At 29.7% G+C, this 17,388-nt stretch overlaps 1 protein-coding gene across 34 annotated transcripts in view; it reads left to right on the top strand.

The window, feature by feature from the left end:
* The window catches only part of LOC145297554 (serine/threonine-protein kinase mig-15-like), a 1,203,941-nt gene that overhangs the window by 208,990 nt on the left and 977,563 nt on the right, over window positions 1–17,388 (top strand). For 22 of the 34 annotated variants that reach the window (XM_080143543.1, XM_080143534.1, XM_080143531.1 and 19 more), the window contains one exon: window positions 16,209–16,268. The exons of the other annotated variants lie outside the window; for them this stretch is intronic. In XM_080143543.1, the coding sequence (XP_079999669.1) occupies window positions 16,209–16,268 (60 nt within the window). The remainder of the gene's footprint in view (window positions 1–16,208; window positions 16,269–17,388) is intronic. 34 annotated transcript variants of the gene reach the window in all.

The following is a 17,388-nucleotide window of genomic DNA, read 5'->3' as shown; positions in this document are numbered from 1 at the left end:
TAATGCAAAAATAAGCACAAATTTAATTACATTCAACTATTCATTTGACATAAAGCACCCATTCTAAGCCAATGGGCTATAACTTTTGCCCATCGTTTACAAGTTAAACGTCTAGTATGAAATAACACTATTAACTTTACTGTAAAAGTTTAGTCTGTTTGATCTTGAAATAGGACTTTGTTTCCAATTATATCCCTGAACACATTATAGATATAATTTGATTCTCATAAATAGTGAATATGTTTGTTTTTTTTAAATGTTTCTCCGCTAGCTGTAGAATACGCACTAACATAGCTGAGTGTCCTCTAAATTAGACGCCTCAAAAGCATGTGGACCTGATCTCATCCTGGGTGTATGATTTAAAAAAAAAAAAAAAAAAAAAAAATGCTCCACTGAGCTTGCTCCAGTCTCTCCAATGCCTTAATGAATCATGCTTTCCTGACTGCTGTAAAACTGCTTCTATGGTACCAGTTTACAAGAATTATAGAGAAAGAACTGACCCATTAAATTATCGCCTCCATTAGCCTCCCTCTTTTTGCCAAAATATTTGAGTTTATAATTAACCAAGCTCTAATCCATTACCTTAAAGTTGCTAAACTTGTCCGACTATCAATATGGATTTAGGCAAGCCCATTCTACTGCGGATATTCTAACTGTAATCTCTGAACATATATACCATGCACTGGATAAGGCAGGGGAGGTTAAGGTAGGGTGGTAGCCTTAGATATATCTAAGGCTTTTGAGAGAGTATGGCACGATCCTATGGTATTACTGGATGAATATTTAACATAATTAAATCCTTCTTAAATAAGGGAAAAATCAAGGTTGACCTCGATGGTCATTCGTCTAAACAATGATATAAATGCGGGTGTACCTCGGGTCGATCCTGATATTCAAAAATGACCTTCCTAATAAAATTGTCTTTGAGATGGCTATATTTGCTGATGACACCATACTCTATAACCAGCATGAGGGGAAAATGAATGAACACATATCTAAGGCAATGGCAGAAACCCTAGAGGAAGACCTCCAGTCTATAGTGGAATGGGGTCGAAAATGGATCATAACATTCAATGCTGATAAGACTAAGCTTGTTTCTTTCAATAATTACAAGAAATCTTAACGACCAATAACTATGGCGAAAGATACATAACCTGAAAGTACTTTGTTCAAACTCCTCAGCTTAACGTTCACAGGGAACATGAGCTGGAACATATACATTGAGAGCATTGCCAAGGCTGCTGCTAAGAAGGTGGGCTCTCTCTACCATGCTAGAAAGTTACTTAAGCCTGAAAGTATTCTGTACCTCTACAAGGCCACCATTCACCCATGTATGGAGCATTGTTGTCACATTTGGGCTGGTGTATCTGCTACTAGTTTCTCACTCCTGGACAGGGTTCAAAAAAGTCGCCAACCTGATAGGTCCTGAACTGTCATCTAAGCTTAAACCTCTGTCCCATCAATGAAATGTTGCATCCCGCTATCTATTTTACAAGTATTTTAATGGTGGATGCTCTGACGAATTACAAGCCCTTATACCCCCTCGATGTAAATACCCCCGCCAAACAGCAAAGCCCTACCCCTACACAGTAGAGATCCCTAGATGTAAGAAAGCCTTCAACTCTAATAGTTTCTTCCCCAGAATTGCTAGACTTTGAAATTCTCTTTTGGGTTCCTGTTTCCCCAACTTGACATACAGAAGTTCAAGTGTAATGTGAACAGACATCTTGCTGTTCAGCTCCCTGCATAGTATAGTTGCAACTCCTGTCCTTGATAGTAGCCCCCTACTTCAAAGTGGCACTTCCTTGTTTGTGGTGAAAATGTAATTAAAAAAAAGAAAAAGAAAAGTGTTCGCTTGATTTATGTTCATTCATTCACAAACTCTCTTTTGTCTCCCTTTCAACCTTCTTTTTTATATTATGGCTTTTATGCATATCTTGCATAACCCTATCACGTTGGAATGGTTAATGTAGCCAAGTAATCTCAATACTTTACATTTGATGACGGAAAACATTGATGAGATGCTAGTGAGTTTTTTGCAACTCTCAGATATGATCAAATAGTTTATGATCAGTAAAGAAATACACGATGCAACTTTGCAAAGTTTTTAATTTTTTGATATTTTAAAGTTCAGGTGACATATTCAAGCATATATAATCATTTTTCATCAACAGTCCGTCGTATTCAGATGGTGACATGGAGTGGGATATAGTTAACACCTGACGCATAAATATGAGGCCAACCCAATCACTCTCGCAAAAGTCCTACTACAACTTTAACATATGTAGGCCACATCAGCTTGCACATTCTCTTGTCCGTCCAAACTATTTCTTTTCTTAATAGCGTTTGCTGTGCCAGCCATCACTTTTCTCTAAGACACACGACCTTCAACCTTTTCTTGCCCGTTATTATACTCATTGATGCTCTTAAGATGTCTCTTGAACAAATTTTTGTAGCATAATCATGGTGCTCCAGTTTTTCTTGAGTCTTTTTTTTCAGTTTTCCATATAGAACTACAAGAAAGACATGCTATAGATTTTTGCTTTGGTTTTGTATGAAACAATGTCCAATAAAAGTTTTAAGTGTAAAACAAATCAAGCGAAAATCTTTTCTATTTGTTCTCTTTCTCCAGATAAAACTTGTAAATTTTATTTGTTTAAAATTAGGATTCCAATTGCAAACGATTTCTCTATTACTTTAAGACAAAAGTATTAATGCGTCAGTAAAGAGTTTGTTTGAGAGTTCCAACTTATCGCCGTAATAGTAAAATGCAGTAAGAAACATCTCTCTCTTGTTTGAGCTGGCTTATTGGCTGTACTGTATCAACAAGACTGAATAGTCAAACATTATTTGGTTCTGCTAACAATGAATCTTGTTTGGCACTTTCTTTGTAAAGTTTCAAACTTAACTCTGTTCTACAAATATGCAATGTACTTGGCAGATATTGAGCAGTTTTGTTTAACTATTGGATTGTCCCAGCTTTGGTAAATGGGAGGGATGACGACTATTTTTTTTTTTTCCTGCTTTTTTTTTTTTCCTTCTGAATGAAGAAGTAGGAACGAGTGATATTGATTTTTATTCTTGTTTTAATACAAGCTCAAAAAGAGGAATTTCTTACAAAGTGACTTGTACAAAAGTTATATGCAGACTTTGCTTTTTTAGTGTGAGCTTTCTAGGTTTGATATATTTTATCTATTTTACGACATAGCAATCCTTTTTGGATTATTCAATACTAAAATGAATACCCTTGCCAATTATTAGTCCAGTTTGTACAGTGATAGGACCTGATCAGCCTGCCTGAAGATGCTGGCTTTCTGACCTATAATGTGCTAAACATTGATGTTATTGGTTTTATTTCTTTTCCTTTGCAAAACTAAATTATGTTCTGCAAAATTAAAAACAGAAACAATTTTCTTCTAGAAAACGATCAAACCAAATTTCATGAATACATATTTGAAGCTGGAAAGAACTTGAAGCATAAAAACTTAGCAAAATGGCTGATCCCGAAAAGGATTGATATGCCATAAAACAAAGCAACCAAACCAACTACCATGAATGAAGTATAAACACTTTTTCCAAAATTACAAGATTCAGCATTAAATAAACTTGAAAAGGGTTGGTATAACATAAAACACAAAAAAAAAAAAAAAAAAAAAAAAAAAAACAAGCCAGTTTGCACGTTTGACCACTTACCAAACATTTTTGAGTTACTTATTTTTAAAACACAATGCATATTGCAAAAAATTCCTCCAATTAATTGAAAATGACTATTTTATTCAAAGCTGAGATTTCCTAGTCACACGACAAAATTATGGGAAAATTGTCTGATAGCAAATAGTTGAATGATTTCAATCTAAATATAGAATTTTCTCAAAAGAATCTAATATTTCCATTATAAATATTAGTATCAGTGTTGCATTTAAATTTTTAATGGTTTTTTTCTAATTTAGTTTTTAAAATTTATTATATGCTAATAACTTCACTAATCACATGTCTCTTTAATGTGTGAAAATTGTAATTAAAAAAAAAAAATATGAATATTTGATAGAGGAGAAAACGGTAAATAATTTAATAAAACAAAAATGAGATCAGTTAGGAATATTTCATTCATTTTTAAGTAATATCATAATTGTTGTCCATTTATAATACAATTTCTAGAAATGGAAAGGACTCTCTGGCTGATCTCATAGAAGTGTAAAAAAGAAAAAAAAGTTTCTTGTTCTATATGCGAACCCATTATGTCTATTTTATTTTTGTAGTTGAAAGTGATATCTATACTACATAGAGGTATTTAACATTTTAAAAAGACCTTGTATTGTTGCTATACATGTTTCAGATTATTTTCGTTTCGGAGTTGTAATCTAAAACCTAATAAGCAATAAAATACTGCATTTACTTGACCGTTATAATAACTATAATAATAACTAGCACGACCTGTGGAAAGGCCATGGAATAAAAAATATATTTAATCAACAAATATGCTTTGATAAAGCTGATTTTTCTGGATAGCACAAAATATTGGACAGGAAAACCAATAACACAAAGCAAATATGAGTTTATTAATATTTTTATGAAAATAATGTTCCTGGTATTTTAAATATAGAACTGACTCAGAAGAAATAAATTAATAAGTATGAATAAATAATCAAAGTAATATTATGCTACATAGTTCAAACAAGTAATAAAATCACATCCTAAGAAACGATCTTTGATTTGCTCCTTCAGTCAAGCACTTCTTAGCAACATGTTCTCTCTTTTTATTATTTTTTATTTTATTATTTTTTTTGCTCTCTTTCAATTTTTTTTCATGTAATATTTCTTCACTGACTTCTATCTTTGAAGAATCGCTGCATGTTGAAATTCTTACGAGTTCCTTTCTTACATCATTACAACAATGATTATATTATTATTATGATATTCAAAAACGAGGCTATATCAAAGGGAGGTCCCTCATATTCTTGTCCAGGGTTGCCAGATTTCACGAATTTGGTCTTGATTTTTAGTAGTTTGGCCTTCAAAAATTGTATTTGGCGTTTTTCAAAGCGTAACGTAGGGACTAACTAAGGGAGAAACAAGCTGAATATTATATAGATAATATCATTTTGTACAATCTTCAGTTACACTTAAATAAACATGGTAGGATTCATGATAATATACAAGTAGAGGATGGAGAGGTGTAGTTTTGTCAAATTTCAGAAATCATAAGCATTTTAATGTTCGCAGCCAACAGCTGATACAGACAGTTTATTCGGTACTTCAGCAATTCTGAGTGTGAAAAAATGTTTCTGGAAGTTATAGTAGGTTTGTTAGACTCATGGAGATCAAAAAGTTGCTTAGAGTAGTTGCTAACAAGAGGATCAATAATTTTGTAGATTTTTACTAAGTCAGTTGCTAGATGTCAGCGCTTTGATGAATTCAAACCTAGGAAAACAAGGTGTCTAGAATATGATCTGTGTCTGATGAAGATATTTGTTTGGTTGCAAATCTCTGAATAGTTTAAAAGTCAATCAATGTTGTGAGCAAGATAGGGGTTCCAGATTAATGAAGAAAAAAAAAAAAAAAGGTTTGAATCATCAGGATATGATTTTTTCACTGGCTTGTTGTTGTCATTAGTTTTCCCAATGTCTAGATTTGAATACTTAAAGTAGGGATTGCATGAAAGTTGTTAACATCTATAGTGAAAAGGGTGCTATTGAACTGACAATATTTGAACTCTGCACACATGAGCCATCAGTAGGGCAATGACAAGAGAATATTCTTTTCATTATTTTGACTCTCGAGTATATATCAGTTAATATTATATACTTTAATATAGCGATGTGGTTCTCGATTGATTGTCTGTGTCAGATATATACTCGAGAGTCAAACCAATAAGAATATTCTCTTGTCATAGCCCTAGTCATCAGTTAGCCGTGTTCTCCATTTCATCACTGTCAACTCTCTCGCTGAAATTCAACATTTAACCATTCAAAATAAGTAGGTTTGATAAGGAATTTTTTTGAATGAGGTGGCTATTTTGTGAAGTTATTTGTTCATCAAATGTTTTGCTCAGTAAATTGATCGTATCATTTGCAATTTGCAAACGCTGTTTAGGTGTCAGTCTCTTCATGATGAATTGCCAAACCAAGTTGAACTCTAAATAACTGGTAGTTGCCAAATCTTCAATTAAAAAAAGTATTTGCCAATTTAAAGTTCAACACCTAAGCAACACTACACACGCACGCGTGCAGACGAATCAAGAAAAAGCTTGTCATGAGTTTTGATAGGGTGCAAGCTATTTAACGTAAATGTGCATTTCTTTTATTAAAAAATGTTTTTCTATTTAAGTTTTGTTTTAGAAAACATTGAAACCAGAACACTTCTAGTAAAATTGTATTCTAATAGCATGTTAGGAGGCCTGATCTGAAACATTTTCTTGCAGTTTCCTTTTAGATCAAAGTTAAATTATCTACTAATCATCTACTTTGCATGTTATCTAATCTCTTTTGTATATTTCTTTTGATAATAAACATTTTTTTTGATGTTTCTAAATTTTTGAGATGAGGATTGGTTATTCATATTACTTGGATTCACTGGACTACAGTTCTCATCTTGAGTGTCATTTTCACAATGTTTCGGTCGATGTAACCTCTGACCATGTTCAGGTGTATCTTGTCGAACTCTGGAATGTTTCTGTCGAACTCAGAAATTTGGATGGAATTCAGGAGTGATCCAACTGTCCGGAAATAGCTTGTGAGAGTCAAGCCCCCTACAGAAAATATCATGACTAAGAACTGTGTATGTGAAATCCCATGTAAATGCGGAAAACTATACAAAGGGGAAACATGTTAACTGAAAGTACGTTTAGAAGAACATTGGAAAGCAATAGTATGTGGAGAGATTGAAAAGTCAGATATAGCTGACCCTATCTGGAAGGAAAAGGGAAACCATTATGGGACAAAGTAAAAATTATAGACAGAAGAACGGTGGAGAGTAAGACAACTGAAAGAAGAAGCACATATGCTAAGTTGACCTAGTATAGAATTTAATACGATATGGGAACCAATAATTGTAAACAATAGATAATATATACAAGTAATAAATAAAAAAAACATTAATTAATATATATATATATATATAGGAAATTTATTACTGTGAGTCCAGAATGAGTTAACTCATTCTGGACTCACAGTAATAAATTTCCTATATACTGCTCTGGCTACACATTGAGCACTCTAGTCCGGTTTTTTCATCACTGAGATATGTATGCATGAGAGAGACATGTTCATTAATATGTAGTAATATTTAGTAATAAATGATATTTACAACTAGAAACCAAAATAGGTTTAAGGCTCCTAAAATTTCTACTATAATTGTCTGCAAGGATCTGTGGCGCAGTGGTTAGTTCTTGGAAAAATCAATGGTAAAAAGTGGTATACTCCTGAAGGTAGACGGTTCAATCCTCAGTGTGGGCGACTGAAAAATACAATTGCAGATTACTTAGGACCTCTATCCAGTCATGGCTGACAGCACACTACCCCTGTGAAGTAAATGAAGGGTTCCGCTCAAAATTCCATCCAAATTCCCGAGTTTGGCAGAAACATTCCGGAGTTCGACTAGATATACATGAAGATGGTTGATGGTTACATCAACCGAAATGTGAAAATCACATTCAAGATGAGAACAGTAGTCTGATGAATCCAAGTAATACAAACATTTTGTTTTATTATGCATTTGCAGAGATTTTCAATCAACATTTTTTATGGCTTATTGCATTTAGAACTGAAACAAATAAAGGATGGAATTATTTATTCTGCAAATCTGATAATTTCTCCATAGTAGGTTGTTAAAAAGATCCCCTCCCTCCATTTATCCCAAAACCGTATTAAAAAAAGTTTTCCTTTTAGAGTTGTAAACTCAAGTTATCCCCCCCCCCAAAAAAAAAATCTATAATTTTCCTCCTTTTATGTTGAACAGCCACCCAGTCTAATACTAAGCTGTCAGTACAGGCAAAGAATATAAAAATATAGATTTAAATATGGTACAACCATCCATAAATATGTTGGATAGTAAAAACAAAAAAGAAAAAGAACACTAAGTGTTAAAAAGTCAGCGAAAGAAGGAACAAAGATAAAAACTGAAAAGAAATGAGTGAAAAAAAAGATATTATATTCAGAGTATACATATATGCCATTATTGCTGCTGATTTTGGTTTTATTAAACTTGTATAGTGTTACCAATAGATTGAGAAACTTATCCGATTATAAGCTATTAGAGGCTTCCATAACTAAAGTGTATTTTCATAAATAAATGTTTCCAGTGTTTATCTAGAATATCATAATTATCAGAATGGTCAATAAAATTGGAAACATACATTTGTATAATATCATTGGAATCGATAATATTATCTCTACCAAATAAGCTTTGATAGCCACTGATCTCCAGATGTCTACTCTAAACATTTTATTATTCCTGTATTGATTAGATGAAAATAATCTAAATTCATATTGGACCATATCAACTAGTTTCCATAAATAACCGTGACCGTACTCGGGTTTCAAAAAAAAAAAAAAAAGAAAAAAAAAAAAAAGAAATCATCTAGCATAAGGGAGATAATTGAGATTTTATAGAGACTTAAAACCATTTTAAGCATTTATCATATTCATATTTCCTGTTGACATTTAATTATAATGTTTTAAAGTCTTGTATATTTAATCATCACTGGAATATTTCTAAACAAGACTTCCAAGATAAATATTGGGATTTAGATTTACTGCATGTTAACAAAAAGAATGTTCTTATGATGCGTTTAATGGTGAAAAATACTGACAGCATCTCTTATTCAAATGCTTGAACATATCTATTAATCGTGAATCTCTGAAGCTTAAATATTGCTTATAATTACAAAAATAAGATAAAACTGAGGTTTATTATGTTTGTTTATAAGGAACTAGTGTACACCCAAAGCTCCCTCTTTTATTTGGCTTGTTTACTGGGGTCCTTAAAACCCTATTGATCCCAAAATATATTTCAAACGTGAACATCTCAGGCCAATGGACAAAACATCTTACTTTTGCATGGATGCATCTTAATGAAAAGAAAAAAAAATGATTTACTGTGAATTTTATATTAAAATTTGTTAATACTTTGTTTTTGATCTTTAGACCCAACAATTGACCCATCAGAGCAAAATATTTACTTATTAAAGTCAGGGTTGTGTTTTCCGTGATAGAAGCATTGATTGAATTTTAAAATATAATATATATGAAATACATTTAAATTACCATGCAATATTATGAAAATAAACAAATGTTTACTTGTTGAATTTAAAATTAATATTTCAGCGCTATAGGTCATCTTCAGAATTGTATTCATTTTTTTCTTTCCATTATTTTTTTTCCTTGCCATGATGTTAAATTTAAGAAAAAAGAAAAAGTTAGTAAAGGGTCCACGTGTTCAATGCTTCTATCACAAAAAACACAATCCTGACTTTCTTATCGCGTTTGCCAAACTCATTCTACCAGCATTTCGAAATAACATCGCAAACAACAACACACGGACTCTTTACTGCTTTTTTTTTCTCCAATTTAACATCATGGCAAGAAAAAAAATGTATAAAATTCTAAAGATGGCATATAGTGCCGAAATATTAATTCTAAACATTTATTTTCATAATATTGCATTGTAATTTGGCTTTCAAACATTTTATACATATTTTATTTACTTTGTAGTTTTATTTTACTAATTTTGTCTTTTTATTTGATCAAAACATCATTTATTAAAAAAAAAAAGATATACTTTCCATAATTTTTGTTTCAAACTTTGCTCTCATGAAACTTTTAAATTCTAATAATTTTCTTTTTATATGTTTTGAAAAGTATTAAAAAAAATTATTCACACGCAAATCACTTTGCTTTTCCTTAAGCAACTTAGTACTCCACCACACTTTTCCTTTCTATAATATTTTTTTTAGTGCTTTAATAGAAATTTTCTCCAGACACAACCACCAACCTAATATTTTTTATTCTATGCCAAGCATTTTTCAGATGTATCATTCATCCGCAAAAATCACCCAAATAAATTTTTTTTATTGTTTTATTCATTTATTTTAAACAACAGAAACTACAATTCATATTTTTATTTTATGACAATTTTGCTGCTGCATCAATACTTGGATTAATGAAATGTCTTCATAAATTATTTTCAATCTAAAGCTGAAGGATTGGTATTTTGACCAAATCTGAATGCTTGCACATCATTGGCTCAATTTTGTGGACAGTGATGGTCTTCTTTCAAAGAATGATTGTTGAATAAATGCATGCCTAATAAATCATGTTTTTTTTGTTTTTTTACATGGCGCACAAATTTTAACAAAAAATAGCAACAAGAGTTTTCAAGGCAAAGTTAAGTGGAGCTGACAGATAAAGCCTTCACAATGTCAAAATAAAAAAAATTATTGTTGTTTATTTTTTTAACAACAAAAAAAGAAAATAACTTGTAGGCAATCAGCTGAAAACAATTGACTCTAAACTCAGATTTTAAAACTCAACTCGAACTCATTAAAAAAGTCTTGAGAATTTTTCAGAGTATTTGCATCCATATTAACATAAAAACAGCTCGGAACCTTTTCAACTTGCTGGTACAGTGTGTGTGTGTGTGTGTGTGTGTGTGTGTGTGTATATATATATATATATATATTTTTTTTTTTAAGCTGTAAATAGTATTCTTACACTGAGTGATCAGGATTCATTTTTTTATTCTTCTGTTATTAATTTTTAATGTTTTTTTTTTTGTTTTTTTTTCAGTCGAAAAATATTTTTATAAATTACATTTATTTAGTGTAAGATAAAAAAAACAAACAATTTTATAGTGTGTGGAGGGCTTTAAAACTTGTATTTTTTTTATGCTATTTAGAACTGCATTTTCAGATGACTTTTTTTATTATTATAGAAAATGCCTTAAATATTGAGATAAGCAGATTTTTTAAAATGTTAATTTAGTGTATATCACAGACCAAGGAAGGCGTATATTAATTGTGGATGACCACGTTTCTTGTTTCTAGTGTGTATTTAAAAAAAGGTATTTATAATTTACAAATGTTGATCCTTCACTCTTAAGTTCATTCTTAAATTGCAAAATTTATTTTTCTGTCACAAATACTCTTATTTGCATAAGTTAATCATTTATTAAAGTTTTTGTTTTTTTATATAAAATAATTCCACTTATTTTGCAATTTGTATTAAACAGTGGGAATATATATATAAAAATGCATAAACTTTAGAAAAATTTCTTCATGAACTCTTATTAAATAGGTCCCCCACCCCACCCCCTATTCAAGTCAGTCTCATAATATTGAAGATTCAGCAGTTTTTCAGATGATCTGTCCCCCCCCCCCATGGAGGACAGTCAAGGGGAGGGCAAATGCTTTAAGTTATATAAAATAATCAAATAACCCTCCCACCCTTCCCCAAATCTAGATAAAGAAATAATTTCGAAACACCAACAGATATTGAAGTTAAGAAAATGCAATTTCCTATTCTCTATTCATTAGATTACCTGCAAGATTTGAACAGTTGTGATTAAATGAAACTAGGACTAATTAAAGCATGTCATTTGAATTTATCACCAGGTCAACTTTGTGAGCTCTGCTAGCTTAACATAAAAAGAAATGTTTAAGAAAATAGATATCATCTCAAAAGCGATGTTTGCATTTTTGAAAAATATATTTTAAAGGAAAGTAAATATTCTGTAAAAGAATATATATTCTTCAGATGCGTCCATTCAGTTTCAAAGTTTAGTGACGAAAATGCTATTTAAACCCTAGCTAGATAGCACCAATTAAATTAAACTTAAATGAACCAAACATTGATGTTATTGTTTTTTTTTTTTTGTTTTGTTTTTCGTTTCTCTTTGCGAAACTCAATCATGAACTCCAAAGCAAAAAAACAAATGAACAGTTTTCCTTTAACAAAACAATCAAACCAAACAAACCATGGATATTTGAAGATATAAAGAACTGGAAGCATAAAAACTTTTGCCAAAATGATCTGATTCTGCATTTACTAACCTTAAAAGGTTGATATGCCATAAAACAAAACAACCAAACCAAACATTATGAATAAATATTTGAAAATATAAAGAACTTGAAATATAAAAACTTTTAATAAAATGAATGGATTTGTCAATAAATAATCTCAAAAGGATTGCTACGTTACAAAACAAGCAAAAACATGTCAAACTGACAAAAATATTATTTCAAGTTTAAGCGTAAGACCAAAGGAAATTGTCTGCCAAACTTAAGCATTATACACTATCTGATAAAACCTCTTATAGAGAAGTTGGAATGTATCTTTAAAAAAAAAGTTAATATTATTAGTCTAAAAAAATGTGATAGATTGTTATGTTTGATATTGGAATAATGTTAGGCAAAGATTGTCCGCCTCTTGGCATCTCAGAAATTTCTATTGAAAAATAATAATCGCTTTAAAAAAAAGAGAAAAGAAGTTTCGTAAATTTGTTATCGGCAATAGCTTAATTCGAATATTGATTTTTTTTTTTTATTTTTTATGTTTTCTACCCCCCCCCCCCCCATTTTATTTTTCAATTGTTATATAGCGTGCATATTTTTATTAAAATTCGAATGTGAAGATTGGCTGGGAGGGAAATGTAGGGGGTTAGGAAAAAGAGATGAGAAGCGAAATTGCTTTTACCTTTTAAATATATTATATATCTATATATAATTAGCAGAACTTTGGTATTGCCTGTGTGTTATATAAATAAGTCATTTGATATGCACATTTATTTACAAATGAAAATGATATTTCCAACATAAGTGTGACGGATATACAGGCAAATTGGTAAAAAGTCAAACTATTGCAACACTATGCATGGACACATAAACAAAAACATATCAGTAATGTACAGATTCAGCATTATTTATTTAAATATAAACAAGCATGAATACCCGGCGTTGCCCAGGTCGACATAAAGTTCCGTTTTGAACACGCCTACTATATTAAGGATATTAATCATTTTCATCGTGCATAACATTGATACCCCCCCCACCCACACATGCACAACAATTTCAAAAATAAAAACAGATAAAAACATGTAAATGTAATCGCCCAAAAAAAAGAAGTATGTTGATACCCTCTCCACCAGGTGAGATTCTAACAATAGTAAAAATCATTTTTTATGGGCGTCCGAAATGGCTACCCTTAAAAATATGTGAAAGGAATGCGGTATTATATCGGAGCACACTTACACATTTCCTTTACCCTATCTCCTCCCTCTTTGCCGTCGATGGCCGTTCAACAGTTGACCGAAGTAAAAGATTCCTAAGGAAATATCCTTATCTTGAGAAAGTTCTTCCACTGGCAATGAACAGCCGTTAAAAGAAAAAAAAAATAAATAAAATAAAGACATTAAGTTTTCTTGGGGGAAAAAACCTCCCAAATTTTTTCCTGTACTTTCATCTAATAATTTACGCTTTTCGTAAACATATTTTTACATATTTTCTTTAAAATATATATATATATATATATATATATATATATATATATATAAATTTCTGTGCCCCCCCCTTAAAAAAAAAAAAACTTGACTGAACAAAAAGTCTTTAAAAAAACCCAAAAAACTTGTACTTACACCTAAGAATTTACAGTGAAAAAAAGTAAAACTTATCTTTTCTCAAAAGAAAAAAAAACTTTTTGTTGATAAATATTTAAAAAAACAAAACAAAAAGAAACCCATAAAATAAAAATATTTTCAGTCCTTTTGAAGGTAGGTTTTTGTTATTTTTGATTATTTACATTTGTATTTTTTCCGGTTTGTTTGCTTTTAAAGCGTCTGTTACAATGCTCGGCTTAAATCGATGATTGCCGGTCTCACCCGATCCATGCTTGACAGGAATTCCCAAGAATCCGGGTCAAATTATGTAAGAGTATCAAATATTTAAAAACAGAGCAAAACATCTTTCTGTCAACACAAAATTATTTTTCCATGCCAGAAACGTCTTGTGATTGCCAAATTAATTTATTTGGGAAGAGTTTTTTTTTTTTTTTTTTTTTTTTTTTTTTCGAACTTCGGAACATATATATATAAAAAAAAAAACTAATTAGGGGGAAATAACTCTACTCGTTTCATAAAAAAAAATCGATCTCGGAAGTAATAATTCCAAATAAATTTGATTAAATATATTATCAATATAATCGTTATTCAGAGTTGATGAAATAACAATCTTAAATAGAACAATTAAAACAACTCTCTCGCTAGAAACGTTAACTTACATACGGCTATTTAGTACAATTGATTTTCTTTAATATAATAAACAAATGGTGACCTCTTAATCGTATATTTAAAAAAAAAAATCATACTATATATAGAAATAAATGAAATACTAAACTAACGGAACTTTTGTATATATTAATCAAATTGTGAACAAACAGACAGGAATACAAATTTATATATACATATATAGATACTTCACCCTTATATATATATATATATATATATATATATATATAGTTTTGTGGTTAAATTTAAATTCTGAAAAAACAACATATAGAGACATATATTCGATTTAAGAATTTATTGCTTGACAAAAGGAATCAGGATTTTTCATCTAAATTCTATCAGTGTCTTATCTCGCTTATATATATATATATATATATATATATATATATATATATACTTCACTCTTATTTAAATCTATACATACTTCCTATTTATTGTATCTAATTAAAAAGAATTACAATAGGATTTTAACATTTAGTTCATATCAAACCATGGGAAACAACAGCTTATAAAAATATATAGGAAACAAACTTAAAACTATCTACTATTGTTTGAAATACAATGAAGCAATTTTAACTTTTCATTTTTATTCTTCACTTAGTTTTTGATTTGGAAAAGACAATTATTACATTGAATTTAAAATGATTTACCCCCCCCCCCTCCATTTCATATTGGCATCTGGACTAGACTAAGTCAATTTTGTGTTAAATAAATTTTAGTTAAGTATGTTGGAAAGAACGTGCAACACTGACAACTGCCAATTGGCTTGTCAAGCAGTATTTGATTTGTCAGCTTAAATGCCATTTGAGTCTAACTTTGCAAATTGAACAAAATTACTTGATATCTAAAACATAAATTAGTTAATCATTAATTTTTGCAGAGATAATTCTTAATATGAATTTAAATCTTTGAAAAAAATGAAATCGTTTAAAAGTTGAAGCCCAGTATTTTAGATTAAAAAAAAAAAAAATAATAGAAATACTAACATCTTGACATTATCCTGTGAAGTCATCTACACGTTCTTTTAAAGACAAAGGTTTTATGGCGTTCTAGTTCTTAGTATATCTAGAACTTCAAAGATTTTTTTTAATAAGATAGAATGCTTCATTAAGATTATACTAATAAAGGATATAATTTTCATAAACAGTAAAATATTTAATCTTGTTATATTTAGTATATATATATTATATACAGAGAGCCAATAATCTAAAAAATGCATTTAGACTGAACTCCAATGTCTAACCATAGAAATTGGAATATAATATGGTGAGTAGATGGCATACAAAGAAGAGTAAAATATTAGTTAGATTGTAAAAATTAGGATTAACTACTTGACTAGAGAGAAGGGCTTTTTAATTAAAAATAGTTAATATTGTTTCTGATAACTGGACATTTTTGAAAAAGGTATTTCTCTTTGATTCAGGCAATTTATTTTCATAGTAAATTTTTAAAAAATATCTTTAGACCAATTTAATTTTTTGGCTAATAGAATGTTTTTTTTTAGATTAATAACATTTTAAAGACTAAATTCATGAATAATGGTAGATGTTGGAACATCCTTAGAAACTATTGATGCAATATTTATCAATAGGTATACATTTTCGGCAATGTTTTTATTTATTTTTTTTTTTAAATCTGAGTTGAGATGATGTAAAAAGGAGATTCTCAAAAGACATAACAAACAAGCTTACATGCATAGATATTGTTCATTTTTTTTTTTAAATTTGTATATGCTTTTTTTTTATTTTGTATTTTTTATTTAATCTTCAATACATCTGTTATTTTCAGTAATCTTATTTTATCAACACCAAACTTTTTTCCTCATAGCTACCCTATTGATTTTTGTCCTTCTCCTTACATTTCTATATACACATTTTTTAAAAAGTTAGTTCAAGAACTTAGCCTACACTACATGTACATTTTGTTATTTACAGACCTCAGTCAGGTCCCAGTGATATGAATTCCACTGGTAATTCTGCGTTCCATGAAACTCGGTAAGACCTTGCTGCCTTGCCTATTTAAAAAAAAATATCCCTGGCTTTCTCCTCTATTGGTTTCTTAAATATTCATATCTCTCTCTTTTTTTCTTTTTTTTTTTTAACTACTTCTGGTTATGGGATAATATACTCCAACCCCTCTTTAGTTAACCATAGCTGCTTGCTAAACAATACTTTCTCCTTTCTTTTTCTAATGTATTTCATTCTTGACACCACATTTTTGTTTTTGTTTTTTCCTTTTGTTGCTTCTTTCTATTTTTCAATTTTTTTCTACTGTTGATGCTGTTCAAAATGATGGTGATCATTAGTAGGAGTAGCCAGTCTGTCGGACATAATTGTTTGAATCTCTTAGTTATCTGTCCATAGTTTCTCCTTATGTCTACATTAACTTGATGGCCTCATTTCGATAAGAGTTCAATTTCTTTCTTGCTTGTTTGCAGAAATTTCAAATGATACATAAGCTAATTTTTTTTTTGTCTAAAATGGCACAAATCATTCAAAACTAATTCAATTTTGAATTATCAAAATTTTCTGAAAAGTTATTTTGACAACACTTTCTTAAAAGTAATCTTTCGATATTCTTCTAGTGAAATTGCAATTGTTAATAACTTTAAAAAAAAAAAAAAAGCTTATTTTCGTATATTTTCTTTTGCTCTCTTATTTATGTCTTAAAAGTTCATAGATTTTTTCTCTTAATATTTTCATTGCAATTTTTAAACTAATTATTATCTCTTTCAAAAAGTAAAGAAACTAATTTTAAAAATTTTGATAGAATTAAAAAATTACATAAAACAAAGGCAACATAAAAAATATTCAAACTTTATTTAAAATAAATTTATTTACGTATGTTCATCACAATATTTCAAATTGATTATAGATAATAATTGATGAATAAAAAAAATGTATTTTTGAATAATTAAAAAAAAGAAAAAGAAGGTAAAATATAATTTTGTAATTATTAACTGTTCATGTATAATGGCATTAAACAAGGGCAATATTTTAAATAAACTGAGAAATTCTTTTAATTCATCAGATAACAATAGTTGAATAATCGGTTAAACTTAATATAGTTTAGTAGAATGAACACAATTGGAGAAGAAAACACTAAGTTAAAGTG

This window comes from Euprymna scolopes, chromosome 18, assembly GCF_053919585.1.
Source record: "Euprymna scolopes isolate OS-2025 chromosome 18, ASM5391958v1, whole genome shotgun sequence".
In the NCBI taxonomy this organism is placed as follows: Eukaryota; Metazoa; Mollusca; class Cephalopoda; order Sepiida; family Sepiolidae; genus Euprymna; species Euprymna scolopes.
The sequence above is the reverse complement of the archived record's forward strand: the minus strand, read 5'-3'. Positions and strand labels throughout refer to the sequence as shown.